This window comes from Carassius auratus, unplaced genomic scaffold, assembly GCF_003368295.1.
Source record: "Carassius auratus strain Wakin unplaced genomic scaffold, ASM336829v1 scaf_tig00045696, whole genome shotgun sequence".
NCBI lineage: Eukaryota > Metazoa > Chordata > Actinopteri > Cypriniformes > Cyprinidae > Carassius > Carassius auratus.
Genome location: NW_020526923.1, coordinates 7,501 through 28,912, shown reverse-complemented (window position 1 = coordinate 28,912; position 21,412 = coordinate 7,501). Strand labels below are relative to the sequence as shown.

The 21,412-nt window shown below is 41.0% G+C and overlaps 2 protein-coding genes and 1 long non-coding RNA gene across 3 annotated transcripts in view; 1 reads left to right on the top strand and 2 right to left on the bottom strand.

Moving 5' to 3' along the window:
- The first annotated feature begins 737 nt into the window (after positions 1-737).
- LOC113088016 (serine/threonine-protein phosphatase with EF-hands 2-like) lies at positions 738-18,652 on the top strand. Its single transcript, XM_026255680.1, has 19 exons — positions 738-873; positions 1,168-1,236; positions 1,386-1,403; positions 1,501-1,509; positions 2,322-2,449; positions 2,613-2,667; positions 2,766-2,941; positions 3,074-3,188; positions 3,308-3,354; positions 3,427-3,593; positions 3,722-3,758; positions 5,837-5,986; positions 6,080-6,385; positions 7,042-7,227; positions 7,312-7,454; positions 7,907-8,013; positions 8,278-8,450; positions 18,254-18,341; positions 18,415-18,652. Exons 2-19 carry the CDS (start codon positions 1,182-1,184, stop codon positions 18,621-18,623), a joined length of 2,169 nt encoding a protein of 722 aa, XP_026111465.1. The 5' UTR covers positions 738-873; positions 1,168-1,181; the 3' UTR covers positions 18,624-18,652.
- On the bottom strand, positions 6,236-11,278 carry LOC113088017 (uncharacterized). The gene is made up of 3 exons (XR_003285765.1): positions 11,238-11,278; positions 8,108-8,497; positions 6,236-6,355 (listed from the first exon to the last, which is right to left on the bottom strand). It is a non-coding gene; the product is annotated as an uncharacterized LOC113088017 (long non-coding RNA).
- A 102-nt stretch (positions 18,653-18,754) lies between the features above and the next one.
- The window catches only part of LOC113088018 (nuclear pore complex protein Nup54-like), a gene marked incomplete at its 5' end in the record, with an annotated part of 9,843 nt that continues 7,185 nt past the window's right edge, over positions 18,755-21,412 (bottom strand). Inside the window, 2 exons of the mRNA XM_026255681.1 lie at positions 18,755-19,037; positions 21,273-21,383. Coding sequence (XP_026111466.1) covers positions 18,909-19,037; positions 21,273-21,383 — 240 coding nt within the window. The remainder of the gene's footprint in view (positions 19,038-21,272; positions 21,384-21,412) is intronic.

The window sequence follows — 21,412 nt, the reverse complement described above, 5'->3', positions numbered from 1 at the left end:
TCCGCTGGAGGGTCTTGAGGTGATGGTCAGCACACTCTCTATGGTTCCTCTGTAGCATGTGATGAGGATGTGGGAGGGGGGGGGGGGTTGCTCTTTTCAGGCGGTGGAGGGAGTGTAGGTGCTGTTGTGTCTTGGAGAGTGACATGGTGTTGGTGGTCCAGGTAAGATCCTCAGCTTGTGCCCCCTCAGGGATTTAGTGACACACAGTTGAGCTGTTGATGGTCAGTGGGGGGTCGTCAGCAGAGTTTCTCCTGAAGTCCATCACAACCTCCTTTGTCTTCTCCACATTGAGTGAAAGGTTGTTAGTTCCACACCATTCAGTGCCACTTCCTCTCTGAAATATGTGCTTATAGTGTGCCACATTATCCTATCACACTACATTTATACACTTATTATAATTGAATAGCTAACTCTAAATAATTAAAATCTGGTGGATTTTTATTTATTTTTAAAAAGCATATTACTTAAGCCATCGATGAATGGGGAGAACTGGTCTGTGTTCCAATGAAACATTTAAAAATAAATTAAAGTTACATTTTCAAATCCATGCAGTGCTGTGGCTGGGTTCAGCATTCTGTTAATCAGATTTGAGCTATGAACAGCAGAGCGACAGCTCAAACACACGGAGCCCGTGGCCTTTAGCACCTCTTTATCTGTCTATTCTGGGTTGAAGCCGAGCTGCAGTATTAACCCTAATCCAGCTGCAGCGTGTTGTTTTGATGAAGTGGTCACGCGGATCAGCTCCATCTCACCATCTGTCTCTCAGCACAAGTGTTCTGGGTTCATTGATAGTGAAGTTGGTCTCACTGATTGTGCTGCTGGTGGCTTCATACGCTCTGCTGTCATGGAGGGATTTTGACTAACCCTCACCACGTGAGTGTGATGTTCTGTTGCTGTTTTGTAAAGCACCGTGCCTGGAAGTGTTTTATAGAATTAGAGCTAAATTACTCAGTACAACAGGTTAGCTTTTTTATTACTAATTAATCAATCCCCTTGAGGAAATAAGAGGAAGGACAGTTTATTTCAGATTTTTATCAATGTTAAGGGAATTATTTACAGTTAAAGTGAAATTCAGATTACCTCTAGTTAAAGTGCTGTGACATTAATCAGAAACAGGAATGAGTTTATAGGTGTGAAAAGTGTCTGATTTGATATGTGTACTTCCAGCTGACAGACGTGACATGGGATGTGGAGTCACAAAATCAACACAACTGCAGCTGAAACCATGCAATCGAGGTGTGTGAACCAACAAGATGATTCGAGTTTGACACTGTTCATAGATTCAGTGCTTTGAACAGAATACCTGCCATTAAATGACTCTCCTGAGAGTAATACAGCTTACATTGCTCTCTGTCTGTCTGTGTCTCTATCATGTCTGTCTATAGGGAACATCTCAGTTCCAGGTAATTCCACCTCCTTCATTTCAGTAAATGTTTCATTGTTGTCAGTGGGTGTGAATGAACATCAAACACTGTTTTTCTCTCTTTCTCTCACATGCAGCGGCTACAGGTCAGACAGATCATGTTTCTGTGAGTCTAAAGAAACTTCACTGTCACTCATGTCTTCTGCTGGCCTGACTTTCTCTCGTCTCTGTGTCTCTCATCTGTCTGTCTCTCTTTCTCTCTTCTGTCTCTCTTTCTCTCCTCTATCTCTCTCTCTTTTCTTGTCTGTCTCTCTGTCTGTCTCTCTCTCGTCTGTCTCTCTTTCTCTCTTCTGTCTCTCTTTCTCTCCTCTATCTCTCTCTCTTTTCTTGTCTGTCTCTCTGTCTGTCTGTCCCTCGTCTGTCTCTTTCTCTCTCTCTTCTCTTGTCTATCTCTTCTCTCTCTTCTCTCGTCTGTCTCTTTCTCTTCTCTCTCTGTCTCGTCTGTCTGTCTCTCTTTCTCTCGTCTGTCTCTCTTTCTCTCATCTGTCTGTTTCTCTCTTCTCTTGTCTGTCTGTCTGACTTTCTGTCCCTCATCTGTCTCTCTTTCTCTCTCTTCTCTCGTCTGTCTCTCTCTCTCTCGTCTGTCTCTTTCTCTTCTCTCTTCTCTCGTCTCTCTCTTCTCTCGTCTGTCTCTCTCTCTTCTCTCGTCTCTCTGTGTCTCGGCTGTCTGTTTCTCGTCTGTCTCTCTCTTCTCTCGTCTGTCTCTCTCTCTTCTCTCGTCTCTCTGTGTCTCGGCTGTCTGTTTCTCGTCTGTCTCTCTCTTCTCTCGTCTGTCTCTCTCTCTTCTCTCGTCTGTCTCTCTCTTCTCTCGTCTGTCTCTCTCTCTTCTCTCGTCTGTCTCTCTGTCCCTCGTCTGTTTCTCTCTCGTCTCTCGTCTGTCTGTTTTCCTCTTGTCTAGCGATGCGGGCGGCGTTGCTAATCCAGCGCTGGTATCGTCAGTATGTGGCGCGGCTGGAGATGAGACGCCGCTGCACCTGGAACATCTTTCAGTCTATAGAGTATTCTGGACAACAGGATCATATTAAGGTGAAACAACACTGATGTCTCTCCAGCAGTAATCCAGCGCAGACTTACAGTCACAGAGACCTGACATCTGAGGCCTTTTATTGCAGTCTTCTTAATACTGGTTTCCTGCCTCTTTTTGCATCTTTACACATGAAACATGCTCATGCTGTTTGTGCCTCTGCAGCTGTATAATTTCTTCGGTTACCTGATGGATCATTTCAGTTCTGCCAACAGCCAAAGTAAGAAACTCATGTTCTTCAACTGTTTTTCATCTCAGGAAGTGATCAGTGTAACTAAATAGATTCACACTGACCCTCTCTGCATCTGTCTCCCTCAGGAAACCTCGTATCTCATATGTTTGGCGATAGTGACTTGTTTCTGGACATGGAGTGGGAGAGACACGTCTGTTACAAGGAGATTGAGGTTCCAGACATCTACACCGGCCCGCATCTCTTCTTCCCACTGACCATCTCCAATGTCACAGAGCTGGTAGATGCCTTCAAAAACAAACAAGTATGATCATTTCTATCAAAGCAGCAAAATAGCTTTATGTACGTTACAAAATTAGTGAATGAATCCATCTCTCTTGTCTGTCAATGAAAGTTGCAGGCTTGCGTGTGTTTAAGTGCAGATCTCTCTCTGCAGAAGCTTCATGCACGGTACGTGCTCCAGCTGCTGGGTAAGACGTGGACGCTCCTGCGCTTGATGCCCAACATCAGTCACGTGTGCACCTGCAAACACAAGGAGATCACCATCTGTGGTGAGTAACACATTTACATTTAATCTTTTAGCAGACAAACATTTACTTCTCATTCTCAAGCTATCTTATGGTGTGACGTGCCATTAAATGTGCAGTTTCATTCTTTGGTTCTCATGCAGGAGACTTACATGGTCATCTTGAGGATCTGCTGTTGATCTTTTACAAAGTCAGTAAAATTCTGGTATCCACAGTTCACTGAATTAGAATATGCCAGTAACTGACTTCTGTTCTATACTAGAATGGTTTTCCCTCAGCAGAGACACCATATGTTTTCAACGGTGATTTCGTGGACAGAGGGAAAGAGTCCATAGAGATCCTGTTGGTTCTGTTTGCGTTCCTGTTGCTGTATCCACATGACGTGCATCTGAACAGAGGAAACCATGAGGACCACATTGTTAATCTGAGGTGGAGATGTTATGGATCAAATTGAATCAATCACCTACATTTGCATTTGTGAGGAAGAGTTTCAGTTAGAAATGGATCTGACAGAATTTAATTTACTTTTAAAAATGGAAAATCTTTTTTTCACGTAGGTATGGCTTCACTAAGGAAGTTCTGGGGAAATATCAGGTGAGCGGACCATCCACCATGCATCTCTATGGCAGGGCATCCAATCCTGCTCCTGTAGGACCAACGTCCAGCAGAGTTTAGCTCCAACTGGACCCAAACTTCATTATCTGGTTTGGATGCGTTTAATTAGGATTAGAGCTAAACTCTGCAGACTCCAGCAGGATTGAACACCCTTACTCTTAAGAGGATTTACACCTTCCACTCGTCTGTCCATTCACACATTCACAGAAGGTTTGTCTGCATTAGCAAATAAGAGCGGTCATGAAATCCCTTTAAGGTAGTTAATTCAACTCGAACTGCTTACCATACATACTCCGTTCAAACATTGTTTAATAGACTATTTCCATGTTACATGCACTCTTTCTGGTTATTGTAAACTTTGTGCCATTTTAGGAATGAATGATTCCAGACTGACTGTTTACATAACATCTTTTTCAACTGAAATCTGAAATCCTTTGGGTTTTGGCTGTTAATTTACAAAACAACAATGAACTGGGGGTGTGAAAATGCATAATAATAATAATAATAATAATAATTAATGATAATTAATAATAATAATAATTAATGCTTATGTGTATAACATTCCTCTACAGTTTCTTTACAAAGTGGCATTACCAATTACCGGCCTGGTCTGGTGTTTGCAGATCCATGTGAACGGAAATGGTTTTTATTGAATTGTCATCTATACATAAAAAATGCAAAAACTTTTCCTTATTTAGCACATTGTTGTAATGTTTCATTTAGACCCAATGACACAACACTAGCCTTGTAATCTGCATTTACAAACATTTGTGAAAAGGTGTTGTTTTGAAGAGCTCAGTGAATTAAAGCATGATACTGTGATAGACGCCAACTTTTCAATACGTCAGTTTGTGATATTACACAGTCAACTTTAAGTGATATAATTGGTGAATGGAAGCATTTAGGAACAGCAGCAAGAAACCACTAAGGATCTAAAGATGCACCCCAAGCCGCTTGAAAATTGATTAAAAAGAGATGATTCATGTCGCTTGAGATGTTAAAACGAATTGCGAAATAACTGGGGGTAAGAGATTAATTGAATGTATCTCTGAGGGGAACAGTCTTTAGTAAAGTTTTGATGGTATTTTCATTTCATCTTGTTGAAAAGTTAAGTGAATCGTTATCTCTCTATAGAAAGCATACATTTACAGAGTAGGTCATCAATTGCTGAGAGATTCCATAGCTGAAGAGCTCCAAACTTGCACTGACATTAAAATCAGCACAACAACTGCGCTGCAGGAGCTTTAAGGGTACAGGTTTCTGCATGCGAGTCTCACATCACCGATAACAATCAACGCCTGAGTGGAGTAAAGCAGCGCTGGACTCTGGAGCAGTGTCACGCTTCTCTCTTTGGTCCAATGGAAGCGCCAGGGTTTGGCAGATTCCAGGAGAACATTACCTGCTTGTCTGCACTGTGCCGACTGGAGAGTTTGGTAGAGGACGGATAATGGATTGGTGCTTGGTTTTCAAGGGTTGGGCTTGGCACCTTATTCCCAGTGAAGGGAAATCTTAATACTTCAGCATACCAGGATATTTTGGCCAATGCAATGCTTCCAGCTTTGTGTGATCAGTTTGGGGAAGGGCCTTTTCTATTCCAGTATGACTGTGACCCTGTGCAGAAAGCACACAAAGACGTTTGAATGAGTTTGGTGTGAAAGAACATGACTGGCCCAGAATCCTGACCTGACCAGTTTTGGGATGAACTGAAACAGAGCTAGGCCTTCTCTTACAACATCAGTCTAACAAATGCTCTACTCCAACAGAGCATTGTCAGATCTGAAAATAGTTTTGTCCATAAAATGTATTTCAGCCATTAATACCATTTGATTGCTTGCCTCTATATTAAACAGACAAGGACAAACACAAGTCCAATTTAACAAGATTAGGAACTGAAAGCAGTTTTTAACTGAACTCTCAATCTGAAGAGCAGAGCTGACAGAAAACAGGACAGATGTAGAGAGTGATGACAGTAATGGCCCGTTCACACCCAGTGTAACCCTCTCACCCGGGTCCTCACTGACGCTCCGACTGAGTGCTTTCCTTTGATGTCATCACAGGTTCATGGGAAAATGATTCTTAAACTTCTGCAGAAGATCTTCAGCTGGTTGCCGCTGGCAACAGTGATCGACCAGAAAGTTCTGATTCTACACGGAGGAATTTCTGACAAGACAGACTTGAATGTGATCGCCAAACTGGAGCGCCACCGAGTATGTTACTCTTCAGCAATCACATGAAATCCAGTGGAGGGTGTTGTTGTTTCATGTGTGTCAGTGGTTGTCTTCTGGGCCTTTTCCCCTCAGTTCGTTTCGGCTCTCAGACCCCTGAAGAGAAGAGGAGCATCAGCGAGGCAGAAGGACGCAGCTCTGGAGCCAGACGGAGACGATGAGCTCAGTGCTGGACGGAGGAGAGTTCAGTCTCTGACCCACGGCACACCGCTGCGATTCAGACCAGAGTTCCCACGGCATTCAGTTCACTCCGAGTCGGGCCGGACGGGTCGCTCCGTCGAGCAGGAGCTGCGAGAGAGACGTCGCCTGGCCGGCCTCAGTCTGTCGTCTGACTCAGATCCTGCTCAGGTCCTGGAGACGGATGCAGATGAATGGAAACAGGTGAAGACACACACACACACACTCCTGTCTCATCGCAGTTTGACCAAACAATTAGGAAACCTTAGAAAATCTACTGTGGCAATATCATGGTAAAGTGATGTGTCAGATGGTTATATCACAGTGGTTTAATATATACCGTGGTACTGAGTGATTACCATAATTTATTTCAAAGAATACCACAGCACTACCATGGAATAAAATCAACTAACCATTGAAATACCATGGTACTTTTTTCTGGTGTGTGTAAGTATTCTACTGTGCTCTTAGGATCAGACAGCATGTGTTGTTGTTGTTGTTTAATATGTGATGTAACCGTGTTTGACTTGTGTTGTCATTTGCAGCAATCAAACTGAGAGTGAAAGAAAGTGATGTGACATACAGCCAAGTACAGTGACCCATACACAGAATTCGTGCTCTGCATCTAATGTTTGCTCTGACATTCCTAAAGCATTCAACATGTGCAGCGTTGAGGGACCTTTAGCACCAAAGCTGCTGATCGCTGATGCTGACTGTGAATAATGTTGTGCTTAAGCAGCACACGTTTGCCTCCATGCTTCTTTAGATGCAGCAGAATATGAAGCGTGTAAAGATGACCTGAGGTGGTGTCCATCATGTGCAATCAGTAGTTAAAGTGCTGTTTGTCTCACACTCTTCAGATAGTGGACGTTCTGTGGAGTGACCCGATGTCTCAGAATGGCTGTGTCCCTAACGAGGTTCGAGGAGGCGGGTGTTACTGGGGGCCGGACGTCTCACAGGAAGTGCTGGACAGACACAAACTGCAGCTGCTCATCAGATCTCATGAGTGCAAACAGGAAGGTTATGAATTCTGCCACAACGGCAGGGTGAGCCATCCACACTCTTACACTCGTCCATCCACGAAGAGTTTGACGGCGTGATCTGAAAAGTTGATTACTTTGCATTTGCAGGTTTTGACGATCTTTTCAGCCTCTAATTACTATGATGTTGGCAGTAACAGAGGTGCTTACATTCGTTTGGGTCCCGACCTCATCCCTCACTTCAAACAGTTTCAGTCCAGCAGATCAACACGAGAGCTCACACTCAGACAGAGGTGAACACACACACACACAAACAGACACTCACTCTCTCTCTCTCTCACACACACACACACACACACACACAAACAGATACTCACTCTCTCTCTCTCACACACACACACACACACACAAACAGATATTCTCTCTCTCTCACACACACATACACACACACTCTCTCACTCTCTCTCACACACACACACACACACACACTCTCTCACTCTCTCTTTCTCACTCTCACACACACACACACAAACAGATACTCTCTCTCACTCTCTCTCACACACACACACACACACACACAGATTCCTTCACACAAAAACAACAGCTACATAAATGTGTGACAGCTGAACTCCACTCGAAACACAAATTGTGTGTGGCTCAGTCTAAAATTTCATTTTTGTTTGTTTCTGATTATGTTGGAAAGTGTGTAAAACAGGATTGTGTGTGTGTGTGTGTGTGTGTGTAGTGTGGGACGAACAGAACTTTCTGCATTACAGGCTCTGAGGATGCAGCTCTTTACACACAAATCTGCCCTGATCCACGAGTTTCAGGAATACGACCCACAATGCACAGGTACCACACACACACACACACACACACACACACACACACATACACACACTTTAGAAGAGCATTTCCCAGCTTTGTTCTCCCTAATCAAACTCACCTGAATAAACTGACCAGTGCTGCGTGGTGAAGTTGATCAGAGATCATCAGTGGCAATAGTTCTACAATCTGCTGAAGCTAACCGTGTTTTTGGGAAACTCTGAGAGCTGAACCAGGTCACAGTGAGGGTTTGAGGATGTTTACTGAAGTGTCTGTGAATAACTGTGTCAGGTGTGATCTCTGTGAAGCACTGGGCCGCTGCTGTGGAGAAGGTTCTGCGTCTGGGTCTGCCCTGGAGAGTGCTGAGGTCTCAGCTGGTGACCAGCAGCACACAGGACGGTCAGGGGACACTGGACTATCACCACTGGGTCAACCAGCTGTCCGTCATCCAGCCCAGCACTGAGGTGAGCGCATCATGACACGGATGCTTCATGCGCTTAGAGAAGCTGTTCTGGATTAAATCAGGCAAACAAGACAATATTTTACAGACGGTTCAGTGTAGAGCGAAATTTAAGAAGTAAAATTCAAATAAAACACAAAGGATGGGCATAAATTTATAGTGACATAAAACTTTGCATATATACGGTACTCATTCTAGCCGGCTGAAATGTATAATTTACTAATCAGTGGTTGATACTGCATGATAAACACATGACATATGAAGGGATTCTATTCTCTTTATTACAGATGATGCTGAATCATTTAGAAATTATTCATGAGTCCAGTGTTTAATACGGAGTGTGTGGACAGTAAGTGACCACTACAACGGCTATAATCCTGTGTGTGAAGCGGTATTAGACTAATGTAGATCTGCTGTGTGCTCTATATGATGATGAGCAAGAGACGTCTTCAGTCCCAGACGAAACCTGAAACCAGGGATCTGAACCGGTTCAAGGAACAAAAAGGAAAACCGGAAACGAACGATATTTTGACAGGAACAGAAACAGAAACAGAAACGAAATGAATTTTTTTAGTTCTGAACCGAATCGAAAATTTGAAATGGACATTAACCGGTTAATAACGTTATTTTATCGTTCCGTTTAATATTTGAAATTTGCTGTCAACCAATCACGAATTCCAGCAGTAGCCTACAGCATACGCACATGTGACTGAAGCAGCGAGTGAAATGTCTGCTCCGCTGCGAACTCAGTCAAGTCTCAAGGGCAATGCACCGCCTTCAGGGCTAGCCTGACTACGTTAGACTTCCTACTTCCGCTCAATTTCATTTCGCTTCTGTACCAAGGGGCAAGGAACTCGACCGGAAGTTGAAGTCGGGTGGGGGCTGCCATCTTTTAGCAGAACTTCACTTGCGTTAGCATTCCCATTGACTCCCATTCATTTTGGCGTCACTTTGACAGCGAATAACTTTACATCTGAGGCATTTAAAGACTCTGTTTGTCCATTATTTATTTCTAAAGATACACGACAATGTATAAAGGGCTCCATTACCTTCTATGTTACATTATGGCCCCGTATAAACAGTTTTTGTAAAAAATAGGCTAACGATTGCGTCATAACCACTCGGCTCTCTGTCGCATTACCGTACAGACAGGAGGAGAAGCTCGCAGGCAATTAACTTAATATGGCGTACTGGCGTTACATTTTAAAATACTATACAAAATAATTAATCAAAATACTTACTCCTGCTCACTCACGACAAAGAACTCCCCGCTCAAGCTCGCCGTCTCTGCAAGATTAACGATGGCAGTTTGCACGCACAGCCACTTAGAAGATTTACATCTGTCAGACAGGTTGCTGACGTCGTCAAGCTTCGTTTGAGTCTGCGCGTCAGAAACGGAAGTGCTAAAAAACGCTAAAACTGGGCTTCATTTGTCTCAATTGAGTTCCAATGGGGTCGCTGTGTCCATTTCTTTTACTGTCTATGTTCTGTACTCAGTCTGATACAGCGTCAGAGCTTTCTGTTTGCCACCGGTCTGGAAACAGCCGGGCCAATCCACGAGCAGAGGGCGGGCTGAGAGCAGTGACGTAGATGCTAAGCGCCGAGTTTTACATTGTAGGTTAGAGAAATCGAAAACCGAAACAACCGCGGAAATCGGAAACGAGACACGGGATGCAATTCGCTCTGTTATGGAGAACATTCAACTCTTTTTCAAACTGAAGCCAGAACAAGAAGAATGTTTAACAACAGGTTTACAGTGGAAGTTCAATCATAGATTTGAGTTCGATGCATGATGTCTGTGATTCGATGCGGCTGTACAGGCGCATAACATACGTCATAACTAAACGTATCTGATTGGCTTACGGGTAACCAATGATTTTAAACTTCAGACAAGCGCCCCCAAGCGAGAGAGAAAACACTTCTCTATTATGCCATTCCAGACTCTGTCTACGAAGCAAAGTGAAGTAGCAGAGTCTGGTATTACCAGGCTACTTCAGGGCCGGATTAAGACCAAATTGGGCCTGATGACGCAGTGCAAAAAGGGCCTATTTTTTCTAGGCGTTGGTGCACGTGCATTCGACACTCAAGTAGAGACCTGGGAGCAGAGAGCTGCACGGGTACGATTTTGTAAATCCGTACCCGCAATACTTAAAACCGCATCCGACCCGTTTTCCGACAGCAGCACTAATTGAAAACCGACACCCGACCTGCACCCGAAATCAAATCAGTTAAGCCAATCACATTAGACACACTTTTTTCTAATTTTATTGCCAGGTCATACAGAAGTTATTTATGGAAAACTCATTTTAAAAGATATTCGTTTTTTATATATTTTATCTTACTATATTTTAACAGACAATATAATAACCTTAGTGTAATTGACAGAATTACTAAAAAATATTTTGCTACCTAAAAGTTAAATATTTTTTGTGTCACGCATGCATGCATGTCTATTTCCCTCATAGTAAATATAAAACGCATGTGGACTGATATTTTTCCAATGTCTGGACTCCTTTATTAATGGAGTATATAATCAGACGTTTCAATATATTGGTATTAAATGCATTTTCTGAGAATTTATATTTCATGTTTTTACTGCAAATGTCGAAATACGTGCTCTTTGGTCCATCAGTCACTGATCACATTAGAATAAAATATCATAATACAATACAAAATTGACTGATTTATGTATATGCATAGTTCTCATCAGTCGGAAATACAGATAAACGCTTTCATATGTTGTACTTTTGATCCTGAAAGAAAAACAGAACAACAAAAGAGCGAATCATACCACCGTCTGAGGTTGTGCTTCAAGTCGAACGGTTCACAGCTGAGCATCGCGAGAGGCGGATCTGCGCCAGAGAGCACATGTGAATGAGCTGCACGAAGTAATTTTCAGATGCAAATTAAAAAAACAACAACAACACCCCTGGATAGCCTAGATTAGGCCCATATTCACAAATGTGTTAACTATGGAATGATATTCCGATTGTCAAATACATGCAAGTGGAAGTGTTGTTTAAAGCTGCGGTAGGGAACTTTTGACGCTCTAGCGGTTAATAAACAGAACTGCTTGCGTCTTGCGGAAGAACATCGTAGCCGGAACTACTTCTCTCTGTTTATGTCTATGAAGAATCACAAAGGTACTGGGTTACTCCGCCGCGGTACCCCCGAAGCAATCTAAAATAGTCCGAATATAAACACTTATTATAGGTGCACCCTAGTGATTCAGGACAAGCCAAAAAATACGGTTTGGAAAATGGATTCATGGTGTACTCGCTTATTATATACATTTTTCTACATTTTGAACACAAACAAAGTTACGGACCGCAGCTCTGATTGGTTGTTTTTTACCGGGAGCGATGGAGTTTCTGCAAATGGCAATAGGACACTGGGAGGAACCAGAGGAGCTTGATTTTTACACAGATTATATGTCTCATATTCTACTGTCAGGACATAATGACAGGTTTAATAAATATGTAAAAAATATTTTTTTTTTTACAAAAGTTCCCTACAGTACCTTTAAACACCTTTATAACGATCGCGTTAGTTGAGCTGTATGCCCGATATAATTTTGACACAAATTTTGAAATAGGCTTAAACACATTTTAATTCAGATTATATATATATATATATAAAAGTGGAACGTAGGCCTATTTTTACGTTTGCATGTGACTGTTTTGAACCAGCGTCCGACCCGACCCGCACCCGTATCCAACACAGTTGGATATTTTTCACCCGTTTCAGCCAAATTTGTGGGTCATCCGTCAGGTACTCGAACCCGTGCAGGACTCTACCTGGGAGTACTGCGGGACCAGGCGGCAAAGAAGTCGACCGGAAGTTGCAGTCGGGTGGGGGCTGCCATCTTTTAGCAGAACTTCACTTGCGTTAGCATTCCCATTGACTCCCATTCATTTTGGCGTCACTTTGACAGCGAATAACTTTACATCTGAGGCGTTTAAAGACTCCGTTTGTCCATTATTTATTTCTAAAGATACACGACAATGTATAAAGGGCTCCATTACCTTCTATGTTACATTATGGCCCCGTATAAACAGTTTTTGTAAAAAATAGGCTAACGATGGCGTCATAACCACTCGTCTCTCTGTCGCATTACCGTACAGACAGGAGGAGAAGCTCGCAGGCAATTAACTTAATATGGCGTACTGGCGTTACATTTTAAAATACTATACAAAATAATTAATCAGAATACTTACTCCTGCTCACTCACGACAAAGAACTCCCCGCTCAAGCTCGCCGTCTCTGCAAGATTAAAGATGGCAGTTTGCACGCACAGCTACTAGAAGATTTACATCTGGCAGACAGGTTACTGACGTCATCAAGCTTCGTTTGAGTCTGCGCGTCAGAAACGGAAGTGCTAAAAAACGCTAAAAATGGGCTTCACTTGTCTCAATTGAGTTCCAATGGGGTCGCTGTGTCCATTTCTTTTACTGTCTATGTGCGGGACCCAGCGCAACCGAGTGCGTCCCGGGACAATATTTGATTGGTGAATGCGGACGCGGGATATTATTGTGTGCGGGTTGCGGGAAAATAAAGTTATTTGCGGGAATCCCGCAAAGTGGAAATATCTAGCAAAATAAAATTACTAAAAACAGATAAACCTTTATTTATAATAGAGTAAAATAAAATAAAATAGACTTTTCGGAATGGGAGGATGCTGGTGAAACCATGGACAGCGACGTGTAATTCCATTCCGAAATAGCGAGAGATCCAGAGGTGGAAAAGGCGATATCAAGAGTTTCCGAGATTAAGCAAAGTAACACGCCATGTTGGTTACTTTGGATTCCAGCTCCCAGCGCACCATTGGAGAGGGCTTTCAGTAATTGGGTCGCATAAGTGCACAGAGACGGATTAATCTGAAGCCCTTATTAGTGAACGACATGCTATTCCTGCACAGACTACATTAAATTTTTTTTTATTCCGTTTATTTTTAATTATTTATTTACTTTGCTAAATATTTAAATTTGTCTATTTTTTTATTGAGGAAAAATTATTTTTTGTGTGTGTGTGTTTATTGTTTGAGGAAAAGAAGGCATTTTTAAGCAGTATAGGCTAATTTTCCTTTGAACATGAAATAAATCCAGGTTTATTATTATTATATAATTCATTAGGCTATACTACCTAATAGGTATATTTTTTTATTTACATTTCGTACTTTTTTACTGTATTTTTTATGTTCTATGTTCTAAGTTCCATGTTCGTTCCTTTCATCCATTTAATTAAACCAAATAAAACGAAACATTTGTTTCTTTTTTACATTTATATTCAACAGGGGAGCAATTGAAAAAAAAATAACAGAGTATCAGGCAAAATATGCAATGGATTAAAAAAAGCTTAAAAAGCCTACTTTACCCGCGGGATTTTGGAGGCGGTAGCGGGATGAAACTTGATCGTTTGCGCGCGGGAGCGGGAGAAAATAACATATATCTTTGCGGGAGCGGGACGGAAAAATCCTTCCCGCGCAGGTCTCTACACTCAAGCGCCAGCATACTTACCCTTTCCTGCCCAACCGAGGACCGCAGCTCTCCTTTGATTATTCCCAACTCTGAGAAGCTCCGCTCCATAGTCATTGGACATCATCATGCACAGATAGATGCGCTAACCAATTTCGACATAACGTCTGAGAAAGATTTAACGATGACAAAAGCTCGTACAAGCTGATTCGGTCACCGGTTTCTGAGTGCAGCAAACTCAGATCAGCTGATTTTGACCGATTAATAATCAGTTCAACGGTTTAAAAAGTCATTTATTTATTTTCAGTAAATTATCAAAATATTATATATATATATATATATATATATATATATATATATATATATATATATATATATATATATATATATATATATAGCCTGGAGGGAGATAGAAACTTGTTTTTTAGAGAGAAAAAAATATTTAATTCAGAAATAGACATAAATGACACAAAATGTTTACAAACATTAGACTATTTTTTTATAATCGTTTGTTATTCAAATACATCGCGAATACGGAAACGTTGGTTTCAGTTTCGTTTTAGTCTAAATTAATTAGTTTTGGTTTGTCGTCAATATAGCTTATATTTATAATTCTTGTTCTTTTCTAAATACTGTTAATTGAAATTATTTTGTTGTGGAGTGAGGGGAACTGAAATAGCCTAGAGGAGCTTCACACATTTCCCAGAAACTGAACAGTTTTCATTTGATATTAACCTCAAAATAATTATTGAATGAAATTTGGAGTCCGACTGTCGGACGCATATACAGTAGGGGAGACCGGGGATGGTTGTAACACTTTTTTCTTCAGCGCCTAAAATTACCTTTTTCTTTTGGCTACATGTCTAAAACTTCTAGGCAAAGTACCCACATGTTTATACTACAAATGGCAACAATTTAAATTTATTCAACTATATCACAGACTTTGTGAGATGATGACAAATACAAGGTGGTCCTTTGTTACAACCTACCCCACTACTGGGGTAGGTTGTAACACATACTGGGGTAAGTTGTAACAGGTAGACAAAATATACAAAAACTAAGGGTACTCCAAGTGATATGCCACAAAAACTGTTTTATTTTAAATGAATGGCTGCAACAATAAATATGTGTGAATATGGGGAGTGTATGAGCATATTGTGTGTTTTTGTGCATGTGTATGTCTGTACGTGCACATTCGTGTGTGTGTGTGTGTGTGTGTGAGCATATTAACAGACGTATGTTTATCCCCACTCCAGAGAATGAACAAATGAAATGCATTCTTTACCAGTCACAATGGTGACAAGAACAAAAAAATAAATAAAAAATGAAACTCTGGGGTTCCGCTTCATAAACGAGCCAAACCAATCAGGCCCTGCCATTTTCTTCTCTGGTTTATGACAAAGACTCCTCCTGCTCCCTGGTGAAGACCTGGTGAGGACTGTAGTATCCTACACGAGGAAAGGTCCCTCAATCCCTCGTCTTTCAGTTCTTTATATTTCTGCCAATATCTGTTCAATGTTACATGGCAGATTCCGTGGGATTTTGCCACTGCCCTGACAGACTTTCCTTTCCTAACTTTCTCTGCTGCTCTTTTTAAAAGACTAGCATCGACTCCAATATCTGTTTTTCCCAACCAAGTTGTAGGCATTCTGTAGTATTGTTAAAATCACAAAAAATGTTCTTGGTTGTATGTAAGGGGATGGTTGTAACACTTTCAAAACATGTGTTACAACCTACCCCTTCACTGTCACCCACTGTTTAGCGAGCTGTATTAGCATGGTGCTTTGAAATTGGCAGAAGGTTGATACACCATTCTTTACTAGAGAAACTACAGTTTGATCTGATATAACTCATACAATATTATCTACAACGGTAGAAGTACTAAACAAAATATTATCTTTTTTTTTTTTTTTACTTTCTAACCTCAGAATTAGATTTTCTGCTGTAGCTTCAGGAGAGATAGCAACACAGACTGGAAAACCTCCATGTGGGATTGTAAAGGAAGCCTGATGAAACTGAAATTGTCACATGACTCCTATCTTGTCCCTGATTCATGGAATTGGTAGTGTTACAACTCTCCCCGTGTTACAACCATCCCCGGTCTCCCCTATTGTTCAAAATAATAGCAGTACAATGTGACTAACCAGAATAATCAAGGTTTTTCGTATTTTTTTTTATTGCTACGTGGCAAACAAGTTACCAGTAGGTTCAGTAGATTCTCAGAAAACAAATGAGACCCAGCATTCATGATATGCACGCTCTTAAGGCTGTGCATTTGGGCAATTAGTTGAATTAGTTGAAAGGGGTGTGTTCAAAAAAATAGCAGTGTGGCATTCAATCACTGAGGTCATCAATTTTGTGAAGAAACAGGTGTGAATCAGGTGGCCCCTATTTAAGGATGAAGCCAACACTTGTTGAACATGCATTTGAAAGCTGAGGAAAATGGGTCGTTCAAGACATTGTTCAGAAGAACAGCGTACTTTGATTAAAAAGTTGATTAGAGAGGGGAAAACCTATAAAGAGGTGCAAAAAATGATAGGCTGTTCAGCTAAAATGATCTCCAATGCCTTAAAATGGAGAGCAAAACCAGAGAGACGTGGAAGAAAACGGAAGACAACCATCAAAATGGATAGAAGAATAACCAGAATGGCAAAGGCTCAGCCAATGATCACCTCCAGAATGATCAAAGACAGTCTGGAGTTACCTGTAAGTACTGTGACAGTTAGAAGACGTCTGTGTGAAGCTAATCTATTTTCAAGAATCCCCCGCAAAGTCCCTCTGTTAAAAAAAGGCATGTGCAGAAGAGGTTACAATTTGCCAAAGAACACATCAACTGGCCTAAAGAGAAATGGAGGAACATTTTGTGGACTGATGAGAGTAAAATTGTTCTTTTTGGGTCCAAGGGCCACAGGCAGTTTGTGAGACGACCCCCAAACTCTGAATTCAAGCCACAGTACACAGTGAAGACAGTGAAGCATGGAGGTGCAAGCATCATGATATGGGCATGTTTCTCCTACTATGGTGTTGGGCCTATTTATCGCATACCAGGGATCATGGATCAGTTTGCATATGTTAAAATACTTGAAGAGGTCATGTTGCCCTATGCTGAAGAGGACATGCCCTTGAAATGGTTGTTTCAACAAGACAATGACCCAAAACACACTAGTAAACGGGCAAAGTCTTGGTTCCAAACCAACCAAATTAATGTTATGGAGTGGCCAGCCCAATCTCCAGACCTTAATCCAATTGAGAACTTGTGGGGTGCTATCAAAAATGCTGTTTCTGAAGCAAAACCAAGAAATGTGAATGAATTGTGGAATGTTGTTAAAGAATCATGGAGTGGAATAACAGCTGAGAGGTGCCACAAGTTGGTTGACTCCATGCCACACAGATGTCAAGCAGTTTTAAAAAACTGTGGTCATACAACTAAATATTAGTTTAGTGATTCACAGGATTGCTAAAAATGTTTGTACAAAATAGTTTTGAGTTTGTACAGTCAAAGGTAGACACTGCTATTTTTTTGAACACACCCCTTTCAACTAATTGCCCAATTGCACAGCCTTAAGAGCGTGCATATCATGAATGCTGGGTCTTGTTTGTTTTCTGACAATCTACTGAACCTACTGGTAACTTGTTTGCCACATAGCAATAAAAAATATACTAAAAACCTTGATTATTCTGGTTAGTCACATTGTACTGCTATTATTTTGAACAATACTGTATAGCGTTACTTATTATACATTTACTATTATTCTATATTCTTTATATTAAATAACATTTTAGCATCCATACACTCGGGAACATGGAAAAATTTGGATTCGTGCCGAATGAGAGAGGTAGGCGTCAGCTTCAGCTTACATTCATTTGTGTTTGGATTGAGGTTTTTATAGCCTAAACCAGGGGTCATCAACTATATTTGTCAAAGGGCCAGAATTTTTCTCTGCAGACACTGTAAGGGCCAGATACTCGTAACATAAAATACAATACGAATTGTATCCTAATATGTTATTATATACTAATTCTAATTCCAAATTTTTTTGGATTTTTACATATTACCTGTACTGCAGCGAGCCACCAGGGGGCGATAGCGATATTTTAACCGTAGTTTTAATGAAGAATGGACTGATAAGTACGTATTCATAGTGCCTACTGTTAGAAATGCTGTACCTGTGTGCCCCATTTGCTTTTTTTCTCGTTAGATTTAAAAATAAATTTTAAAGCATTTAGCCCAGACACAAAACATCTGTGTCCCCTTCAAAAATCACTCTGTCACCCGACTGTTAGATGAACTTCACATCCCTGTATTTATGATCTGTGTCTTTGATTGGGTCAGATTGCGAACACGAGCCTCCTGGAGACCCTTTACAAACATCATTCAAACCTGGAGAGCATCTTCAGGATGATCGACACAGATCACTCAGGTTAGAAACCAAACCCATCTAAACAAACCCTAAACGTACAGCGAGACGTGTTCTCATCCCAGTGTGTGTTCAGGTCTGATCTCGTTCGAGGAGTTTCGTCAGACGTGGAAGCTGCTGAGCTCTCATCTACAGATGGACATCAGCGATAAAGCCATCTCAGATCTGGCCGAGAGCATCGACTTCAACAAGGACGGCAGCATCGACATCAACGAGTTCATGGAGGCCTTTCGGCTGGTGGAGCATTCTCGAGCCGAGACCGAGGCGCCGCCGTCCCCCGAGTGAACACGATCAGAGCAAACACAGACCACACGACGCTCTCGGTGTCGCTCCACAAACCTCCAGAGCAGCAATCTGTCCCTGGGTCTCAGGAAACACAACCGTATTTTCAGGGATTTAACTTTCACAAACACTCATTTGTTCATACGGTGAAGCTTTATTAATCAATCATAAACACAGTAAAACATTCCAGCTGATCGAAGTCTCAATCACACACAGTGAATATAAATGTGCTGCTCCTACACAGTGATCTGCGTCTGAGGTTAGCGGCTCGTGTGTGTCTCACGTTGATCAGCTGAGTTTACTGCTGCGTCCGTGAACGCCGTCGTGAAGCCCGTCTTCAACAGTCTTGATGTCGTCCAGATCATCTTTAATGACGCTGATCAGGTGACTCAAACCCTGCTGCTGCTGCTTCAGATGCTGAAACGAAACACACTTATTCAGTCGAGGACGAACCAGTGACGGGAACAGAGCAGGATTGTTCTCGATGGTTTTAACTAAAGCTACTCATAACCACAGAGCTGAGAGGAATTAACATAATGTGCATCATCTGCATGAAACTGCTTCAAAGTACGGGTTCTTGGATGATTTATGCTTAAGAATTACAAATTTATAATACTGCCGCGGTCAGATTTTTATTCCTGATTTGACATTATTAACATAGTCACAGATTCTTTCCAGTAGATGGATGACTAGAGCTTCGACAGGAACAATACCCAAACTGACATGTATGCACTTATTAAGTTATATTGCACTGCACTCAAGCTACTGAATCTATATTTTTATAAAAGTTTATGCATTCTCTGGGAATCAAACCCATGACCTTGGTGTTGCTGGCGAGATCTACTGTTGAGCTATATTAAATGTGCAGTCTATTATATTATTGAGTGTTGTCTGATCTTCATGAGATACACAAGGCCAGAGGAAACTCTTCTTTCTCTGGGTCAGTTCTGACACGTCCAGCTCGTTTACATGTGTGTAATACAGTTAGCATTACAGTTTCTCCAGGTCAGGAGTCAAACACACCTCTTCAGACTGAATAAGACCTGCACAAATAGAATTAATACCATACGAGCGGGAATAGAGCAGATTACTGCAAAAAGCATTTACAGTTTTCTCAAAAACTTAATTTTACAAAATGATAAACTTTACATTTCAGCCTTTAAACCAATGTAAAGAAAACGGATGAGTCAAAAGTATTATATTTAAATAATTATCAACAAATAATCATATTAAATTAGGGGTGTCTGATACTGACAAAAATATAATCTCTGGGCAAATATTATTCTGGGATTTTATCGATAACGATAATTAGACGATATATTTCTGAGTGTGTAATCGTGCCGTGGACAGCTGAAGGTTTTGATATTCTTCATATCCTGTGTGCTATGTTCACAGCAGTAATAGAAATTAATGAAATGGTCCAACGGGTATTTTTACCTTTAAGCCATTTTCTCTAGAAGTGTGCACCTTCTTTTGAGTCAGATTCTTGGATTTAAATCAATATCAACAAAATCATATCTTGGCAATGCAGAGGAAACATTGCAAACATTACACATTACACACAGTTTAATTCAGCTCTAAGGGACATTAAATAATTTAATCTGCATTTACAAATGCATAAATAATATTTTGATATTCTTACCTTTGAAAACATGTTTGAAAGCATGAAAAACAATGAATAGATATCTTATGTGAGAAATTAAAACCACCAGTAGGTGGCACCACGTCGCTGTTAATAAGTGAGTCACTGCGACTGAACCGAGTCATTTAAACAGTGATTCATTCGAGAACAGCATCCTGTCGCTCACAGACAAAACAGAGCTGTCGCTTTTTGAATTTTTAATTTTTTTGTCGAAATTGAACAAAAACAGGAAATATAGTGTCTATAAACGTAAGTCTCCTACTATTAACTGAACCTTTGTATAAAATCAATATCACATTTGTTATCATGCTCAACTCTTGTGTGACATTAACTATATCAAATTGTTAAATTATATATGCTTTCTGTCCCATATCTTAATTTACGCAATACTAGTAATAGACTGATTCACGCAGTGAAAGAACGCTCTGTAAATGTGCACGCACACTAGTCTAACTAGTCTGTTAACTTACTAGACTTCACCTAATGTATGTTCACTCTGTAGGGGTTTGTGTTTGCCTTTCGCAATACACTTTTAAAATCAAAATCACACATCTTTTAAACAACAGTTACTACATCATCACAGAGCATGCATACAGCACACCTGTGTTTAGATTTTGATAATGCATTGTCTTCTCATCGATCCACCAGTTCACATTAAAAGCTGTGTGTGTGTGTGTGTGTGTGTGTGTGTGTGTGCAGGGTAAAAACATGGGTCACTTTTCTCATTCACTCTTCAGCAGGTGCAGTGTGTGGAAGAGTAGAACTGTTTCCGTGGTAACAGCAGAACACACAGCTCATGTTCATTTAATGAAATAACGTTAGTCTTCTGAAGTTTAATCGTCACATTCAGCCATATTCTGGTCTTTCTGTCCCCAAAGACCTCTTGATATCATAATTAAGACCTTCTTGTACAATATAAAAGCTTTTAAGACCCTGAGGAAAAACCCTGACCCCCCTCCACACACACACACACACACACACACACACACACACACTCGACAGGTTCTTGCCTGTTTGATTTCTCTCAGCAGATCTGCATCAACACGGTAACGCTCTTCTGAACGAACGGCTCCAAAATGATTCTGCATCCGAATCTGAGACATGAGTTCATTCAGTCTCCCCTGAAACACACACATATGAACACGTTACA